The sequence below is a fragment of the Corythoichthys intestinalis genome, chromosome 13 (genome assembly GCF_030265065.1).
Source record: "Corythoichthys intestinalis isolate RoL2023-P3 chromosome 13, ASM3026506v1, whole genome shotgun sequence".
Classification (NCBI taxonomy): domain Eukaryota; kingdom Metazoa; phylum Chordata; class Actinopteri; order Syngnathiformes; family Syngnathidae; genus Corythoichthys; species Corythoichthys intestinalis.
Window position 1 is genome coordinate 10,359,190 of NC_080407.1, and position 18,213 is coordinate 10,377,402.

An 18,213-nucleotide genomic window follows, 5' to 3' on the forward strand; every position below is an offset into this window, starting at 1 on the left:
GTCCGAATAATCGAGTAATCTGATAAGGAAAATAAAAAATTTAAATACCCGAGCTCAGCCTAAAAACGGTATAAAAATTTTTTAAAATGTGGATCTATGTACAACAAAAGAACAATTGGCTAACTTACACAGAAACAAGTCAGCTAGCTTAAATGCTATAAAATGCTAAAGTTGTTTTTTTTTTTTTTTTTTTTTACAATGCTCTTAAAAAAATGGTTCAGACACATATTCCCACAAAAAAGGGTCAAATATACCCATAAACTAAATCATAAATGCATTAAAAAACATTAGCTCAAACAAAAACTTGGCTACTGTTGGTCTTAACAGGGATCAGCTGGTTTCAACCATGAGAAATGAGTTACATCATATTCATTTTTGGCACCCAAATCAATAAAACTACATGCAAACACTTTCAAAATAAACCAATACTACGCCACTTTAATTAAACGAATACTCGAAGCAACAAAATTTAATTCAAATATTTTTTTTCTAATCGAATACTCGAGTTAATCGATTAATCGTTGCAGCACTAATTTTAACTCTATGGCTGCCGTTGAGGGCGAATGACGTCCAATCATAGACTTCATAATGAGATTGACGGGTCAGATTCGACCTTCAGTGTGCCACGCCTTCAAGTCAAGCCACAATCCACTTCAGTTATTCGCAGTCGGTCGAAGCGACACATGCAGCGATCCAACGCCGGATTTATGTTGAAAAAGTCCGAAAGCTGTACCGCATACGGACAGGAAGGATTGTCTCAAGACTGATTTGTTTGAGGAGTCAAGGTAATTAGTTTATTTTCCGTACCGTGCATGCATTTTGAAACGTTGTGAAAAAAAATCAATGTGAGAAATTAGCAGCTACAGCATTGGCATTATACTTATAATATTTATGTAAAATAAATGCTACCTGCACGTTTGTTTTTTGCTTTTAATAAAAAATCAAGACTCTTTTTAGTCTATATCTATAAAGAATTCAAGGATTTAAGCATTTATTCACAAGAATTTTCAACAGAAAAAGCTCTTTGTTTACATATGGCGGCCGCTAATTTCCTGACTGACTAGCCTCATTGTTCGCAATATTTACGTAAAATAAATGCTACCTGCACGTTTTTTTGCTTTTAACCAAGAATTGAGACTGTTTTACGTCCGTATCTATAAATAATTCAGGGATTTACACATTTATTAACAAGAATTTTCACCAGAAAAGCTCTGTTTACATTTGGCGGCCGCCACATTGACTGACAGACTAGCATCGGCCGCCACATTGACTGACAGAGTAGCATGGTACTTCGACATATTTAAGTAAAATAAAATTCTAACTGCACGCTTTTTGCTTTTAACCAAGAATTGAGGCTGTTTTACGTCCATATCTATAAAGAATTCAGAGATTTACGCATTTATTCACAAGAATTTTCAACGGAAAAGCCCTGTTTTCATATGGCGGCCGCCACATTGACTGACAGATTCGCATCGCACTTCGATATATTTATGTAAAATAAATGCTACTTGCACGTTTTTTTTTGCTTTAACCAAGAATCAAGACTGTTTTATGTCCATATCCAAAAAGAATTTAGGGATTTAAGCATTTATTCACAAGAATTTTCACCAGAAAAGCTCTGTTTACCTATGGCGGCCGCTTGCTACATTCACTAACAGACTAGCATTGTACTTTGACATATTTACATAAAATAAATGCTAACTGCAGATTTTTTGTTTGTTTGTTTGTTTTATCCAAGAATCGAGAGTTTTTTACATCCATATCTATAAAGAATTAAGAGATTTACACATATATTAACAAGAATTTTCACCAGAAAAGCTCTGTTTACATATATCTGCCGCCACATTGACTGACAGACTAGCATTGTACTTTGACATATTTACGTAAAATAAATGCTAACTGCAGTTTTTTTTTTTGCTTGTTTGTTTTTTTTTGTTTTTGGTTTTTTTGCTTTTAACCAAAAATTGAGACTGTTTTACATCCATATCTATAAAGAATTCAGGGATTTACGCATTTATTCACAAGAATTTTCTCTGGAAAAGCTTTGTTTACATAAAGTGGCCACTAGCTACATTCACTAACAGATTAGCATTGTACTTCAACATATTTACATAAAATAAATGCTGACTGCACGTTTTTTTGTTTTGCTTTTAACCAAAAACCGAGACTGTTTTACGACCATATCTATAAAGAATTTAGGGATTTAAGCAATTATTTACAAGAAACTCAACGAAAAAAGCTCCTTGTCTGTGATTCCACTCGGTCAGCTTTGACTGAGATAGGCCCCATATTAATCTAGCCCGCGCCCCGTGTTCCGTCAATTATCATTATGAAGTCTATGGTCCAATTTATTTGAAATTGGGAGGGTTGGCAGACTTGAATTGTCTATTCAGCCCCTGCGTACTTCATTATGCCCCTACATCTATTGGACATGTACTCGAAAGGGGTGACGGTGGTTTATGCACCAAAAATCATGCTTGCGTAGCGACGTTAAATAAGACGTGGACTCGAAATAAAAAGTGACACCTACTTTGATTTTCTGTCAGCTTCCATTTGGGAATACTGAAACAGTTTCTCGACAAAACGCAAGCACGTGTCCCGTTACACGCTAATTTAATCAAGGTTATTTTTGGCAGCGGTGACATTTTTGAATAATTGTCTCCTTCAGATTCTCTCTCCTCTCCTGGATCTGGACCAGAACCGCAGTAAGCTGAAGCTATACATCAGTCACCTGACCTCGCTGTGTCAGGAGCGAGACCCTGTCATCCTGCGAGACTTCGCCCCACCGCCCGCCTATCACCGCGCCGACTCCGCCGAATCCTGGCGCGAGCAACTGCGCGGCATGACGCAAGAACAGGTGAGGAAAGTAGACTGGAAATCCTCCCGTTGATGTCGTTAAGCGTCGGGCTGCAGCGATTGAGTATTTTAGTAGTCGATTAATCTATAAACTAGTAAATTCAAGTAATCTGATTAGGAACATTTAATGCACTGCAGAATAAATTTTAGAAGATGTAAAACAAAGGCTTGCTAAAATTGCACTGTCAAAAGAGCATTAAATGCAAATACAAAATAAAATATCCGAGTGAGAATGGCACTTTCATTTAAAAATTAATAAAAATACCTGAGCTTCGACTCAAACAGGATAAAAACTAACTAAATAAATGAGGATCCAAGTACAACAAAAGAACAATTGGCTAACTTGCACCGCAAACGTTCGCTAGCTTAAATGCTATAAAATGAGAACTTTTTTTTTTTTTCTACAATTCTCTTAACAAATCATTCAAACGCATATTCCCACAAAAATGGTGAAATATACCTACAGTCCTGGCCAAAAGTATTGGCACCCCTGCAATTCTCTCAGATAATGCTCAATTTCTCCCAGAAAATGATTGCAATTACAAATGCTTTGGTAGTAATGTGACCGGTGGGTTTCGACTCTGTGTTGTATGTGTAGTTTGAAATGACGACGGGAGTCAAGAGTGCAATGTGTCTTGCTTTTAATCAGATAAGTCAGAAAAAGCCAATAATAGCCTCCTGTTAAAAATGGCTTTAACAATGTGCCCCTCCCCATCGACATCCATACAGAAAAGGGGGCGACATACCTGATAACAGTCAGAAAAAGCCAATCCTCCCGTTAAACATGGCTTTAACAATGTGCCCTTATTCAAAATAAATGTAAAAAAAGAGTTTTTATATATGAATGTATGCCTGGAAATGAAATTTTCCTCACAAAACTCTCCACAGCCAAATGGCAGTTACCTACCCATCGACATCCATACAGAAACAGGGAGAACTAATAAAGTGCCCCCTTTAAAGGACAAGGTTTCGCATTAATAACTGACATAGGGGAAAAAAACAGCATACAAACAAAAATTTCCAACTTTGAAGGAGGATTGACGGAAACAAAATAGAAAATAAGATAACAACCAAATTTTAGTGTCTTCATTTATTTTGCTTGCAATGAAAAAACACAAAAGAGCATGGGAAAAAATCATTATCATTTTACACAAAACTCCACAAATGGGCCAGACAAAAATATTGGCACCCTTTGAATAATCATGTGATGCTTTTCTAATTTGTGTAATTAACAGCACCTGTTACTTACTTGTGGAACATAACAGGTGGTGGCGATAACTAAATCGCACTTGCAGCCAGTTAAAATGGATTAAAATTGACTCAACCTCTGTCATGTGTCCTTCTGTGTACCACAATGAGCATGGAGAAAAGAAAGAAGACTAAAACTGTCTGAGGACTTGAGAAGCAAAATTGTGAGGAAGCATGGGCAATCTCAAGGCTACGAGTCAATCTCCAAAGACCTGAATGTTCCTGTGTCTACCGTACGCAGTGTCATCAATAAGTGTAAAGCCCATGGCACTGTGGCCAACCTCCCTAGATGTGAACGGAAAAGAAAAATTGATGAGAGAGTTCACCGATTGTGCGGATGGTGGATAAAGAACCTTGACTAACATCCAAACAAGTTCAAGCTGTCCTGCACTCCGAGGGTACAACAGTGTCAATCCGTACTATCTGTCGGTGTCTGAATGAAAAGGGACTCTATGGTAGGATACCCAGGAAGACCCCACTTCTGACCCAAAAACATAAAAAAGCCAAGTTGGAGTTTGCCAAAACATACCCGAGAAAGCCAAAAATGCTTTGGAAGACTGTTCTATGGTCAGATAAGACAAAAGTAGAGCTTTTTGGGACAAGGCATCAACATAGACTTTACAGGGGTGAAAAAAGCCTTCAAAGAAAAGAACATGGTCCCCACAGTCACAGTTCCCTGATGTTTTGGGGTTGCTTTGCTGACTCTGGCACTGGACTGCTTGACCGTGTGCATGGTTTTATGAAGTCTGAAGACTACCAACCAATTTTGCAGCATAATGTAGGACCCAGTGTGAGAAAGCCGGGTCTCCCTCAGAGGTCATGGGTCTTCTGGCAGGACAATGACCCAAAAGCACTAGAAAATGGTTTGAGAGAAAGCACTGGAGACTTCTAAAGTGGCCAGCAATGAGTCCAGATCTGAATCCCACAGAACACCTGTGGAGAGATCTGAAAATGGCAGTTTGGAGAAGGCACCCTTCAAATCTCAGAGACCTTGAGCAGTTGGATAATGAAGAATAGTCTAAAATTCCAGCAGAGCATTGTAAGAAATACGTTGATGGATACCAGAAGCAGTTGTTCGCAGTTATTTTGTCTAAAGTTTGTGCTACCAAGTATTAGGCTGAGGGTGCCTAAACTTTTGTCCGGCCCATTTTTGGAGTTTTTTGTAAAATGATAACGATTTTTTTTCTCATACTCTTTTGTGTTTTTTCATTGCAAGCAAAATAAATGAAGATATTACTACCAAAGCATTTGTAATTGCAATCATTTTCTGGGAGAAATTGAGCATTATCCGACAGAATTGCTGGGGTGCCAATACTTTTGGCGAGCTCTGTATAAACTAAATTACGAATGCTCAAAAAACATGTTAGCTCAAGCAAAAACCCTGTGTTGGTCTGAACAGGGAGCAGCTGGATTCAACTATGTTAAATGAGTTATGTCATATTCACTGTTGCCACTAGGGGGCAGTGTATCCAAACCAAATCAACTTTCAAAACAAGCCATTACAACGCCACTTTAACGAATCCTCGAAGCAGCAAAATTTGATTCGAAGCTTTTTTCTAATCAAATTACTCGAGTTAATCGATTAATCGTTGCACCACTAGTTAAGCCCTCCTTTTTTACATTCGTTAGCGACCTGGCATGAGTCGGATTTATACTTTCAGACAGTTTCGGTGAGTGATTTCATTCTGGGAACATAAAAAATACACTTAGGCGACGGATAGTAAAATTCACAACTCACATTCACGAGCTCATTTGAGTGGTTTAACGTGAACCCAGAAATATTACTGTACTGTAAAGTTCTATTGCCGTCGGGGTGTGTGTGTGGGCGAAGGGCACACCCTGGCATGCTGTTGGCGCCAGCTTTGACTTTAATGAAGAGATTTATTCCGTCGGGTCACCTGGCGACAAGCGGCTGGCTGCAGAACAATCCCGTGTTCACATCGTTTCTTTAAACTCTCCCTTTTACAAAATTTTCCCAAAAGATTGTTGGCAGCAGAATGACGGCGGGTTGGTATGTGCAGGGGTGGAGAATTTATTCGCCAGCAGAAAAGTTGTCATCGGGGAGAGGCAGGGGAGAAAATCACATAAAAATGAGGGGAGGGAAAGAAATCGTTAGCTCACCGTCACGGTTATGCTTTTTCGAATACATTTCGCAGAGGTTTGTGGTGTTTCCATGCTGAAAACATCAGGGCGATACGTGTTCAATCCAAGTGTCGACTCGCAAATTCGCCGTTGTGTTGGATTTACCCCTTTAACTCATTCACTCCCAGCCATTTTCACCGGTGCAACCCCCTTCGCTCCCGGCCGTTTTACTGGATTGTGACTGATTTTGCAAGATAAAATTAACACACATAAAATTCTGTTCTATTGCTAGAAAAGTTAGTTCACATCTTTTTCCATTCTTAAGAAATCAACATTAGAAAATAGCTTAGTTTGAGGAATTTTCCGATTTCAGATGAAAAAAAACGGAGAAATTTAGCTTTTTGTAAAAGCATACATTTCAAACATAACTTTGACTTTAACACAGCTACAGTATTTTTTTCTTTTTTGACATCCCAAACATCTGAATAATGTTTTCCTTCTGCAAAATAACACAAACAACAAGACAAATAGAGCTTTTGGTAGCAAGGTAACAATTTATTTACACATAACTAAACTATTGAACTGAGAGATGACGCTTTTGTGGCCGCAAAAGCCGGGGTAAACTTTTCCCTCATCGCCACCTGCCTCTTGTAGATGGATTTTTTTTTTTTGTCTTTCTTTTGTGGTGATCACTGCCTCGTGGCAGAGTTCGCCTGGAGAATTGTGTGGGGCATGTTGTGTTCCTGGGGGGGAACTGGTTTGGCCTTGCGCGTTTCCGGCTGAATCGCGGGATACTGGAGTGAAAATGATAACAAGAACGGTGAGCAAAAATCCCAGAACCACACGGGGGGACCTAGTGAATGACCGACAGAGGAATGGGACCACAGTAACAAAGGCTACTATCAGTAACACAATGAGCCGCCAGGGACTCAAATCCTGCATTGCCAGATGTGTCCGCCTGCTGAAGAAAGTACACGTCCAGACCCGTCTGCATTTGCTAGAGAGCATTTGGATGATCCAGAAGAGGACTGGGAGAATGTGTTATGGTCAGATGAAACCAAAATAGAACTTTTTGGTAGAAACACAGGTTCTCGTGTTTGGAGGAGAAAGAATACTGAGTTGCATCCAAAGAACACCATACCCACTGTGAAGCATGGGGGTGGAAACATCATGCTTTGGGGCTGTTTTTCCGCAAAGGGACCAGGACGACTGATCTGTGTAAAGGAAAGAATGAATGGGGCCATGTATTGAGAGATTTTAAGTGAAAATCTCCTTCCATCAGCAAGGGCATTGAAGATGAGACGTGGCTGGGTCTTTCAACATGACAATGATCCCAAACACACAGCCACGGCAACAAAGGAGTGGCTTCGTAAGAAGCATTTCAAGGTCCTGGAGTGGCCTAGCTAGTCTCCAGATCTCAACCCCATAGTGAATACTGTATGTGGAGGGAGTTGAAAGTCCGTATGCCCAACGACCGCCCCAAAACATCACTGCTCTAGAGGAGGATCTGCATGGAGGAATGGGCCAAAATACCAGCAACAGTGTGTGAAAAGCTTGTGAAAAGTTACAGAAAACGTTTGGCCGCCGTTATTGCCAACAAAGGGTACATAACAAAGTATGGAGATGACCTTTTGGTATTGACCAAATACTTATTTTCCACCATGATTTGCAAATTAATTCTTTAAAAATTAAACAATGTGATTTTCTGGTTTTTTTTCCACATTCTGTCTCTCATGGTTGAGCTTTACCCATGTTGACAATTACAGGCCTCTAATCTTTTCAAGTGGGACAACTTGCACAATTAGTGGTTGACTAAATACTTATTTCTTATTTCTTTTTTTAATTTTTTTTAAAAGCGATCTTTTTTTTTGGAGACATTTGTTAAGCATCGAGCCTAGGATTTTTTTTTTATTTTTTATGTTTTTTAAACCGTCCCACCCGTGTCTGGAAAATAACTCATTTCCACACAATGGCCACAGCCATGCATCAGTCGGCGTCTTTTTTTTTTTTCAGAAATGTGGCGCCTTTTATAATCACAACAACGCATCGAGTCGTCGAGGCCGCTTTCCTCTGGCGTTTGCGGCGTTTACACGCAATTATCGCGAGGTAGCGCACGCGCATTCATCCCCTCCAAAAAATGCATTCCAAAAAGTGGGAGCTGCTTCGCTGCCAATAATAATAATAATCCGCGTCATGGCTGAACGAGGTCTCTAATGAGCTCGGCGGAGACTCCGACCTCCGATCCTGACTGACCGTGTTTTGTCGTTGGAAAAAGTTCATCAAGTGTTTTATTGTCATTTGCCAATCCCTAGCGCATTGTTGTCTAATTCTGTCCATCCAGGGGGAAAAAAACGTCAAAATGTTCCTATTTACAATTGGACGAGTCGTGGTAATGAGGCAAAATAGCAGACAATTATAGAGGGCGCATGTCATTGTCACACCGGCGTCCAAAAGCAACAAGGGCTTCCTTAGCATGCATACTTGTTGGCTTAAATGTCTTTAAATGTCAGACAAAAAAAGGGTGTTTCAAAGGATGATGAATATAACCAACCAAAATAAAACACCGCAACTGTTTTACAGCCTTACTGCAACTGCCTTTACCAAGATAATATTGCACCGTTCTGCTTCTAGAGGAGTACTGTACTTCTCAAATCGTGGGGCGATAGCGGGGTACATGCGACCTCGCTGAACACATCCAGTCTATGTGTGGCAGTGGCACTCTCATTTTCAGAGTGTGCACAGTATTTTTGCATTAAACAAGAGCACACAGCAAAGAGCAGGATATAAAGTCATGTGGAAAAATTAGGACACCCTATTATATTTGGTCATAAAGATATTTAATATCAAATTTAACAATCATGAGAGATTAAAGTCATAGAACTAAACAATTAAAACTACTAAAAAGATTTTTTTATGATTTTATGGGGCTGTCGTTGGGCAACACGGACTTTCAACTCCCTCCTCACCCCGTGGCGTCAAAATGATAACAAGAATGGTAAGCAAAAATCCCAGAACCACACGGGGGGACCTAGTGAATGACCTACAGAGAGCTGGAACCACAGTAACAAAAGGTAATATCAGTAACACAATGCGCCGCCAGGGACTCAAATCCTGCACTGCCAGACGTGTCCCCCTGCTGAAGAAAGTACACGTCCAGGCCCGTCTGCAGTTCGCTAGAGAGCATTTAGAATATCCAGAAGAGGACTGGGAGAATGTGTTATGGTCAGATGATACCAAAATAGAACTTTTTGGTAGAAACACAGGTTCTCGTGTTTGGAGGAAAAAGAATACTGAATTGCACCATACCCACTGTGAAGCATGGGGGTGGAAACATCATGCTTTGGGGCAGTTTTTCTGCAAAGGGACCAGGACGACTGATCTGTGTAGAGGAAAGAATGAATGGGGCTATGTATCGAGTGATTTTTAGTGAAAATCTCCTTCTATCAGCAAGGGCATTGAAGATGAGACGTGGTTGGGTCTTTCAGCATGACAATTATCCCAAACACACAGCCAGGGCAACAAAGGAGTGGCTTCGTAAGAAGCATCTCAAGGTCCTGGAGTGGCCTAGCCAGTCTCCAGATCTCAACCCCATAGAAAATCTGTGGAGGGAGTTAAAAGTCAGTGTTGCCCGACGACAGCCCCAAAACATCACTGCTCTAGAGGAGATCTGCATGGAGGAATGGGCCAAAATACCAAAACGTTTGGCCTTCGTTATTGCCAACAAAGGGTACATCACAAAGTATCGAGATGAACTTTTGGTCTTGACCAAATACTTATTTTCCACCATGATCCGCAAATAAATTCTTTAAAATTCAGACAATGTGATTTTCTTTTTTTTTTTTCACATTCTGTCTCTCATGGTTGAGGTTTAACCATGTTGACAATTACATGCCTCTCTAATATTTTCAAGTGGGAGAACTTGCACAATTAGTGGTTGACTAAATACTTATTTGCCCCACTGTATACTGTATATCATCTAACACAAGTTTTGAGGATATCTTTTTGTGAAGTTAGGTATTGTACCCATCACCTTATCAAAAGTATATACGTACATGCAATCAAGCTTATCGAACACACATCTATATAAAAATTGAAAAGATTATAGCGAAGAAAAAAAAATATATAACATTGAAAAAAAGTATTTTCAAAAATATTGACAAGTAGTTCAGTTCAATTCACATTTTTCAGGCATGCGAGCAAATAAAGTCACAGAGCTGCGTCACACACAGCCTACTCTTACGCCGTTTGCGCGCTGCTGGCACTTCTACTCTCCGAGACGCCGACTCATCCGAGGAAAACAACGCCAAATACGGCTCATCTTCTTCCTTGAGTTAATGAAATAATGCATTAGCTTGCACTAAATTTAGTTTTAGATACATTCTGCACGTTTCAAAGTCGCTCGCTCAATCCAACCGGCCGTTGCTCGCTTCGCATGCCTCCCTTTCCTTCGTTGGCGCCTCGATCGGCAATTTATTAAAAATGTTCACATTTGGTTCGTCCATCTTGACATCACAACGGCTCTTGGGATATGTAGTCTTTTGTGCTGCTTTCGCTTTTGAAAAAGGACAAGAAATGATGGAAAAATGGAGATAGACACATGGTTTTAATGCATATTTATGAGTGCAATAAAACTGTAAAACTCAAATGACATTATCTCCCGTTTTACTTGGTCGATTGACTTCAAATAAAAACTGGTGTGGACATCAACTTCCGCACTTTCAAATGAGACCAACCAGCGGCACGTGGGTGACGTAATTATAGCGTGACAAAGCTTCAAAGACGATATGCGTAAATGCGTCGCTGCCGACACGTTCAGTGTTAAAGGGTTAAAGACACATGTGAAGTAATTTCATAAAGTGCCAGATAGGGTCACAGTTAATGTAATTCAACATTATCCAACAAATAAAGCATGAAAAAATAATGTATATGTTGTATATGTGACAAAATAATTACGTTTCCGAAGTTCAAGCCTGAAAGGGGACGAACCCGGAAGTAATACGTCACACCGAGAACAGCGATGGCAGCGATCCATACGGCCGCCATACAAAGCCCCTCAATCAATAATTCAACCACCGATATAAGCGATAGATCGAGCAAAGTGAGGAGATCCGAGTTTTTGAAGAGTTGGAGGAAGAGGATGAGGTTGGAATTTTATGATGGACCGTACATGTATTAGGCAGACACTAATCAGGATGCAAACAATGTGCCCAGACTACCTGACATGGAATGGAGACAAGACCCATCGAGATTACAAGATTGGTAGGATATAGGCTGTTATTATTTTTATGATTTGAAGCATGTCAGGTAAATAAACCACCTACTATTCGCTGGGATAAAAGAAACGTTTTGACGAATCCCCGATCATGTTGTGTAATGAACAGTAGAAGCTCGCGACGTTAGCTTTTATTTACCTGACATGTTTCGGCGAACACCTCCGCCTTTGGACCCTCTGACGAAGGCGGAAGTGTTTGCTGAAACATGTCAGGTAAATAGACCACCTACTATTGCCTGGGATGAAAGTTTTGACGAATTTATAAGTGTAGGCAAAATGAACTCAATACAACTATGATTGGGGCTTGCCACGAGTTAGCTTTCAGTTAACGTCGCTAGCTTCTACTGTTCATTCAACAACACGATCGGGATTTTGCCTAAAGTTACCTTTCGGCTATTGTCGCTACCTTCTACTGTTCATTCCACAACAGTTGGCAGCTCTGCTTTGACAAAGTAATCAGTCATCTATCCAAAAATCCCACTTACTTTTTTGCAAATCCTTGATCATAAGCAGACCGGTTGAGGAACCAGGCGTCTTCGAAGTGTTTGTAGCAGAGAACACGACTCGATGATGTCCATTTACGTGCCCTGCTATCCTTTGGCCACTCATACAACATCTTTAGATTGAGAACAATACATCGCCACACACCGCCATGGTATCTTACTGAGAAGCAATGCAACAATACTGTTCTATGGCGGACTTCCCTCGCAGTTCTCTGTGTGACATAATTTCCGAAGATTTATGAAAATTGTCGAAGAAAAGCATTTTCGTTGTCAAGGGCGTTGCTGTGGGTTAAACAAAGAATCTGGAAGGGTTGCGTTAAAAAAAAATAACGAAAATTTGCTTACAATTGTTTAGCCAATTGATATTATTCAAAAACATGGTTGACCAACCTTACTTCACATTTGGTCTTTAAGGGAATGAATTAGGACACCTCCACATTCAATCCCACATAAAATGGCTAAAATCCCACATAGGGATATCACAACAATCATTACCCAGTGTTTTGAAGGAGGCTTTCCTTATTTAAACCTAACATTTAGCTTGGTGTGCCACTGACTGTTGAAGTGAGAGAAAACACCTTGGTGAGATCAAAGGAGCTGCCTGGGGCCTTCAGAAAGAAGATTATAAATGCTAATTTTCAGTTTTCAATTGTATTTATTTATTTTTTATTTTTTTAATCAGCAAATTGGTGCGCTTTAAGTCGTTTCGGTTACAAGTAGTGCTGCAACGATTAATCGATTTAACTCGAGTATTCGATTAGAAAAAAAATATTCAAATTAAATTTTGTTGCTTAGAGTATTCGTTTAATTAAAGTGGCGTTGTAATGGTTTATTTTGAAAGTGTTTAGATTCAGTTTTAATGATTAGGGTGAATACACTGCCCTCTGGTCTGCCTCTTTTCACATGGCTGAACAAATGAGCCAACTGCTCCCTGTTAAGACCAAAGTAAGCTAAGTTTTTGTTTGAGCTAATGTTTTTTAATGCATTCATAATATAGTTTATAGGTATATTTAACCGTTTTTTGGGGGGAATATGTGTCTGAAAAAATTGTTAAGAGCATTGTAAGAAAAAAACTTTCGCATTTTATAGCATTCAAGCTAGCAAACTTTTTCTATGTAAGTTAGCCAATTGTTTAAAAAAAAATGTTTAAAAAAAAAAAACAACAACAAAAATTACCGTTTGAATTTTTCATGTTCCTTATCCGATTACTCGATTATTTGAACTAACTAGTCCATCAATTAATTGACTACTAAAATATTGATAAATCTAATGAAGAGGTGTGCTTATCACAATTTTACAGACAAATGATACTATTTACAGTGGCGGCAGAAAGTTGGGGTGGCGCGAAACATTTACTCCTTCCTTGGGGGGGCGTAACAGAAAATTAATGAGAAGCACTGTTTTAGAGGTATTAATTTAACAATATGTTTATTATGGTGGCGGTGGTAAAATAACATATCTCGGAGCAACGCCATGTTTGTTTTTTCACCCGGAGCGCAGACTGGCAGGCGGCGACGTGGGTGTTTTGTTTGTGCTCTTTGTGTCGCAGTCACTCATTGGACGGCGTTCAGTGACGAGCGACAAAAACAGGACAGGGCGGCGTTCAGTGCTGATAATGCAGGATGGAACATTCGGACCCTTCGTTTAGATACAAAGACCGAATGACCTCTGCCTTTAATTATTCATTGGAATCTTACTGTATTTGCCTAATCTCATTTCCTGCTCTCGTGAGCCTCTTTCCATGGAGATATGATATTAAACAGCAATTATCACATTAAGTCCAATCACCCTCAACACACCCAAACAATTGTTTGTCTTCAGCTTTACAGCGCAGGCTTTTTTAGCCTCCGTGGAGCCATTTTGAACACTTCTATTCCCTTTGTAGCCTGTTAACTGGGCTACTGTACACACACAGTTTTTTATGTGTTTTTTGGGCTTTGGGCAGTTTCATAGCATGAACATCATGCTTTAAATTCAGACGCTGTTTTCAGGCTTCCATCATGTAATTTTTTTTTGTTTAATCTGTGTTTTGGGTTATGGTCACATTTCATGAGTGCCATGCAGTTAGGGCTGTAACTAACGGCTTTTTTTTTTTTAATAATCGATTAATCTGACGAATGATTAAACGGGTAAAAGTAACTTTTTTCAATTATTTCTACAATTTTACTTGAGCTTCCCTTGCAGTCTGTTAGCAATCGCCTCTGCGTCAATGTCAGCCAAAAGTCGGTGGCTTCCAAGAAATATTCAGTGGTATGAAAAACTATCTGAACCTTTTGGAATTTCTCACATTTCTGCATAAAATCCCCATCAAATGTGATCTGATCTTTGTCAAAATCACACAGATGAAAAAACTGTCTGCTTTAACTAAAACCACCCAAAAACTTATAGGTTTTCATATTTTAATGAGGATAGCATTCAAACAATGACTGAAGGGGGAAGAATAAGTAAGTGAACGTTCTGCCTAAGGAGACTTAAAGAGCAATTGAAACCAATTTTTGCTAAACATTTTAAGTCAGGTTTGTGCCCAATCACTGGTGAGTGGTTGAAAGCTACCCTGCCCACTATAAAACACACACCTGGTAAGAAATGTCTTGATGAGAAGCATTGTCTGATGTGCATCATGGCTCGGTCAAAGGGGTTGTCTGAAGACCTGTTGATTTGTATAACGCTGGGAAAGGATACCAAACCATTTCTAAAAGTCTGGATGTTCATCAATCGACAGTCAGAGAAGTTGCCTACAAATGGAAAGAGTTTGGCACTGTTGCTTCTCTCCCAAAGAGTGGCCGTCCACCAAAGATGACGCCAAGAGTTCAGTGCAGAATACACAGAGAGGTAACAAAAAGAACCCTAGAGTGTCTGCTAAAGACTTACAGAAATCACTGCGCACATATCAACTATTTGTAAACTAGAAAAGTGTTCATAGGAGGACTCCACGGAGGAAACCACAACTGTCTAAAAAAATATTGTTGCTCGTTTAATGTTCGATAAAAGGCACTTGGACACTCCACAGAAATTTTGGCAAAATAGTTTAATTGTTTGGGAGTAACACACAATGTCATGTGTGGAAGAAAAATGGAACAGCTCAGCAACATCAACACCTCATCCCAACCATGAGGGAGCATCATGATTTAGGGCTGTTTTCTGCCTTAGCGCCTGGACAACTTGCAATCATTAATGGAAGAATGAATTCAAACGTTTATCAGGGTGTTTTGCAGGAAAACCTGAGGCCGTCTGTCAGAAAGTTGAAGCTAAAAAGAGGATGGATGCTGCAACAAGACAATTTCCCAAGACCAAAATACACGTTCTGGAGTGGCCAAGCCAAAGTCTAGACTTGAACCCCAATGAGATGCTTTGGCATGACCTAAAGACAGCGAATCATGCCAGACATCCCAGGAATCTGACTGAACTACAGCAGTTTTGTCGAGTATATTGGGCCAAGATTAGTCCTGATCGTTGTGCCAGACCAATCTGCAGCTACAGGAAGCGTCTGGTTGAAGTTATTGCTGCCAAGGGGGGCACAAAATATTAAATTTAATGGTTCACTTACTTAATTTTTCCCCCTTTCTATCATTGTTTGCATGCTATCCTCATTACAAAATGGAAACCTATAAATTTTTGGGTGGTTGTAGTTCAAGCAGACAGTTTTTTTCATCTGTGTGATTTTGACAAAGATCAGATCACATATGATGGTGATTTTAAGCAGAAATGTGAGAAATTCCAAAAGGTTCAAATACCTTTTCATACCACTGTAATTATCATTTTTAGAAAGAAAACAATAACCTTGTGTGACTGCACTGACTCACAGTGTCTATTGCTAGCTAACCTCTGTGTCCCACTATGCAGAGATTCAAAGCTGCGATATGAGTCGAGGTACACACACGGACAGACACACATATCTGACTTCATTCCCACTCTGATAAGCGGCGTGTCGGTGCGCATATATATCGCGTGCGCCCAGATGATAATCCATCACGATAATGGCGCTTTAATGGCCGTTGTAAAAATCATCATCTACAACCGAACACACTCGCGCACATATCTTTGCTCTTTATCTGCGCTCTTCAGCCGCAGCTTCTTTGAAATATAACACTTGCCGATGTGGTGCGTATTTACAGTCACCTTCAAAATAATAGGAACACAAAGACGGGAGAATGCGGTTGCCGTTCTGCAAACTCGACGCGCCTCGACGTCTCTTTGCGTAAATTTTCAGCGGCCGCCGGGTCAAGGTTGCGTGAGGCGGAAGAAGATAGAGGACCTGGAAGGTGTCGACTATCTGAGGCCTCTCTTATCTTTACGGCCGTGTTTTTCTGGGGGATTGCGGCTAAAGCCGTTGAGGGCGCTTTAAAAATTGGGAAATGTTAGTTTAAGCGTCCATGTAGATTGGATGTGATAGTTTTTCCCTTATTTAGGTCAGGGTTAAAGTCAGGGTCTCCTCTTTCTTCGACTTGGGATCCGAACAACATGGCAAACAAACAAAAAAACAACGCTATTAATCGAAGGAGAATACTTTTCGTGTGATTTTCATGACTCATTACCAACGTCATTACTAGCAGATGTCCTACACATGAGCATTAATGTGCCGTTGCGATTGCTGGCTCGCAGATGAGAGCTCTCAACTGAGTTGAGATTTAACCTTCGAAAGCTTTGGCACTGTTCAAAACGTGTTTGCACACACGCACACGGTGGCTCATGTAAGCTCGCGTTCGCAGTTCCTCCGGCAGCTCGCGTATTGATACAGATGTATTGGTCATTAAGGCGGGCGGGTTAGACGCGGCGGCCCGACTTGCGGCCAAGGCAAACAGAAACGGGGCTTTCTCACAGAAATGTTCCGCTCGCCACGGTGAGGTTTTTACTTGATAGTCGATAAGGACCAATGTCTTGCTTTACATTACTAATTTCTAATTCCACAAGCTTTGAAAATGGTCTCGGTGTTTGAAAAGTACATTGTGACTTGAAAACAGCTGTCTTCCAAAGCACTTACACTGGTGGCCAAAAGTATTGGCACCCCTGGAATTCTGTCAGATAAAGCTTAATTTCTCCCAAAAAATGATGGCAATTACCAAATGCTTTGGTAGTAATATCTTAATAATTTTGCTTGCATTGAAAAAACACAAAACAGAATGGGAAAAACTATTAAATCATTATCATTCTACATAAAACTCCAAAAATGGGCCAGACAAAAGTATTGGCACCCTTTGAAAAATCATGTGATGCCTATCTAATTTGTGTCATTAACAGCACCTGTTACTTACCTGTGCCACATAACAGGTGGTGGCAATAACTAAATCACACTTGCAGCCAGTTAAAATGGATTAAAGTTAACTCGACCTCTGTCTTGTGTCCTTGTGTGTACCACATTGAGCATGGAGAAAAGAGAGAAGACCAAAGAACTGTCTGAGGACTTGAGAAGCAAAATTGTGAGGACGCATGGGCAATCTCAAGGCTACAAGTCCATCTCCAAAGACCTGAGTGTTCCTGTGTCTACCGTGTGCAGTGTCATCAATAAGTGTAAAGCCAATGGCACTGTGGCTAACCTCCCTAGATGTGGACGGAAAAGAAAAAGAGATTTCAACGAAATATCGCACGGATGGTGGATAAAGAACCTTGACTAACATCCAAACAAGTTCAAGCGGTCCCGCAGTCCAAGGGTACAACAGAGTCAACCCGTACTATCTGTCGGCGTCTGAATGAAAAGGGACTCTCTGGTAGAATACCTAGGAAGACCCCACTTCTGAGCCAGAAACATAAAAAAGCCAGGCTGGAGTTTGCCAAAACCTGCCTGAGAAAGCCAAAAACATTTTGGAAGAATGTTCTCTGGTCAGATGAGACAAAAATAGAGATTTTTGGAAAAAGGCATCAACATAGACTTTACAGGGAAAATAACAAGGCCGTCATAGAAAAGAACACGGTCCCCACAGTCAAACATGGCGGAGGTTCCCTGATGTTTTGGGGTTGGTTTGCTGCCTCTGGCACTGGACTGCTTGACCGTGTGCATGGCATTATGAAGTCTGAAGACTACCATCAAAATTTTGCTGCATAATGTAGGGCCCAGTGTGAGAAAGCTAGGTCTCTCTCAGAGGTCATGGGTCTTCCAGTAGGACAATGACCCAAAACACACTTCAAAAAAGCACTAGAAAATGGTTTGACATAAAGCACTGGAGACTTCGAAAGTCGCCAGCAATGAGTCCAGACCTGAATCCTATAGAACACCTATAGAGAGCTCTGAAAATGGCAGTTTGGAGAAGGCACCCT

At 40.3% G+C, this 18,213-nt stretch overlaps 1 protein-coding gene across 15 annotated transcripts in view; it reads left to right on the plus strand.

Moving 5' to 3' along the window:
- The window catches only part of LOC130927752 (ELKS/Rab6-interacting/CAST family member 1-like), a 192,223-nt gene that overhangs the window by 169,847 nt on the left and 4,163 nt on the right, over positions 1–18,213 (plus strand). For 11 of the 15 annotated variants that reach the window (XM_057853746.1, XM_057853747.1, XM_057853749.1 and 8 more), the window contains one exon: positions 2,669–2,857. In XM_057853746.1, coding sequence (XP_057709729.1) covers positions 2,669–2,857 — 189 coding nt within the window. Of the gene's footprint in view, positions 1–2,668; positions 2,858–18,213 lie in introns of those variants that run through there. The other 4 variants (XR_009066509.1, XR_009066510.1, XR_009066511.1 and 1 more) reach the window with 1 other exon arrangement.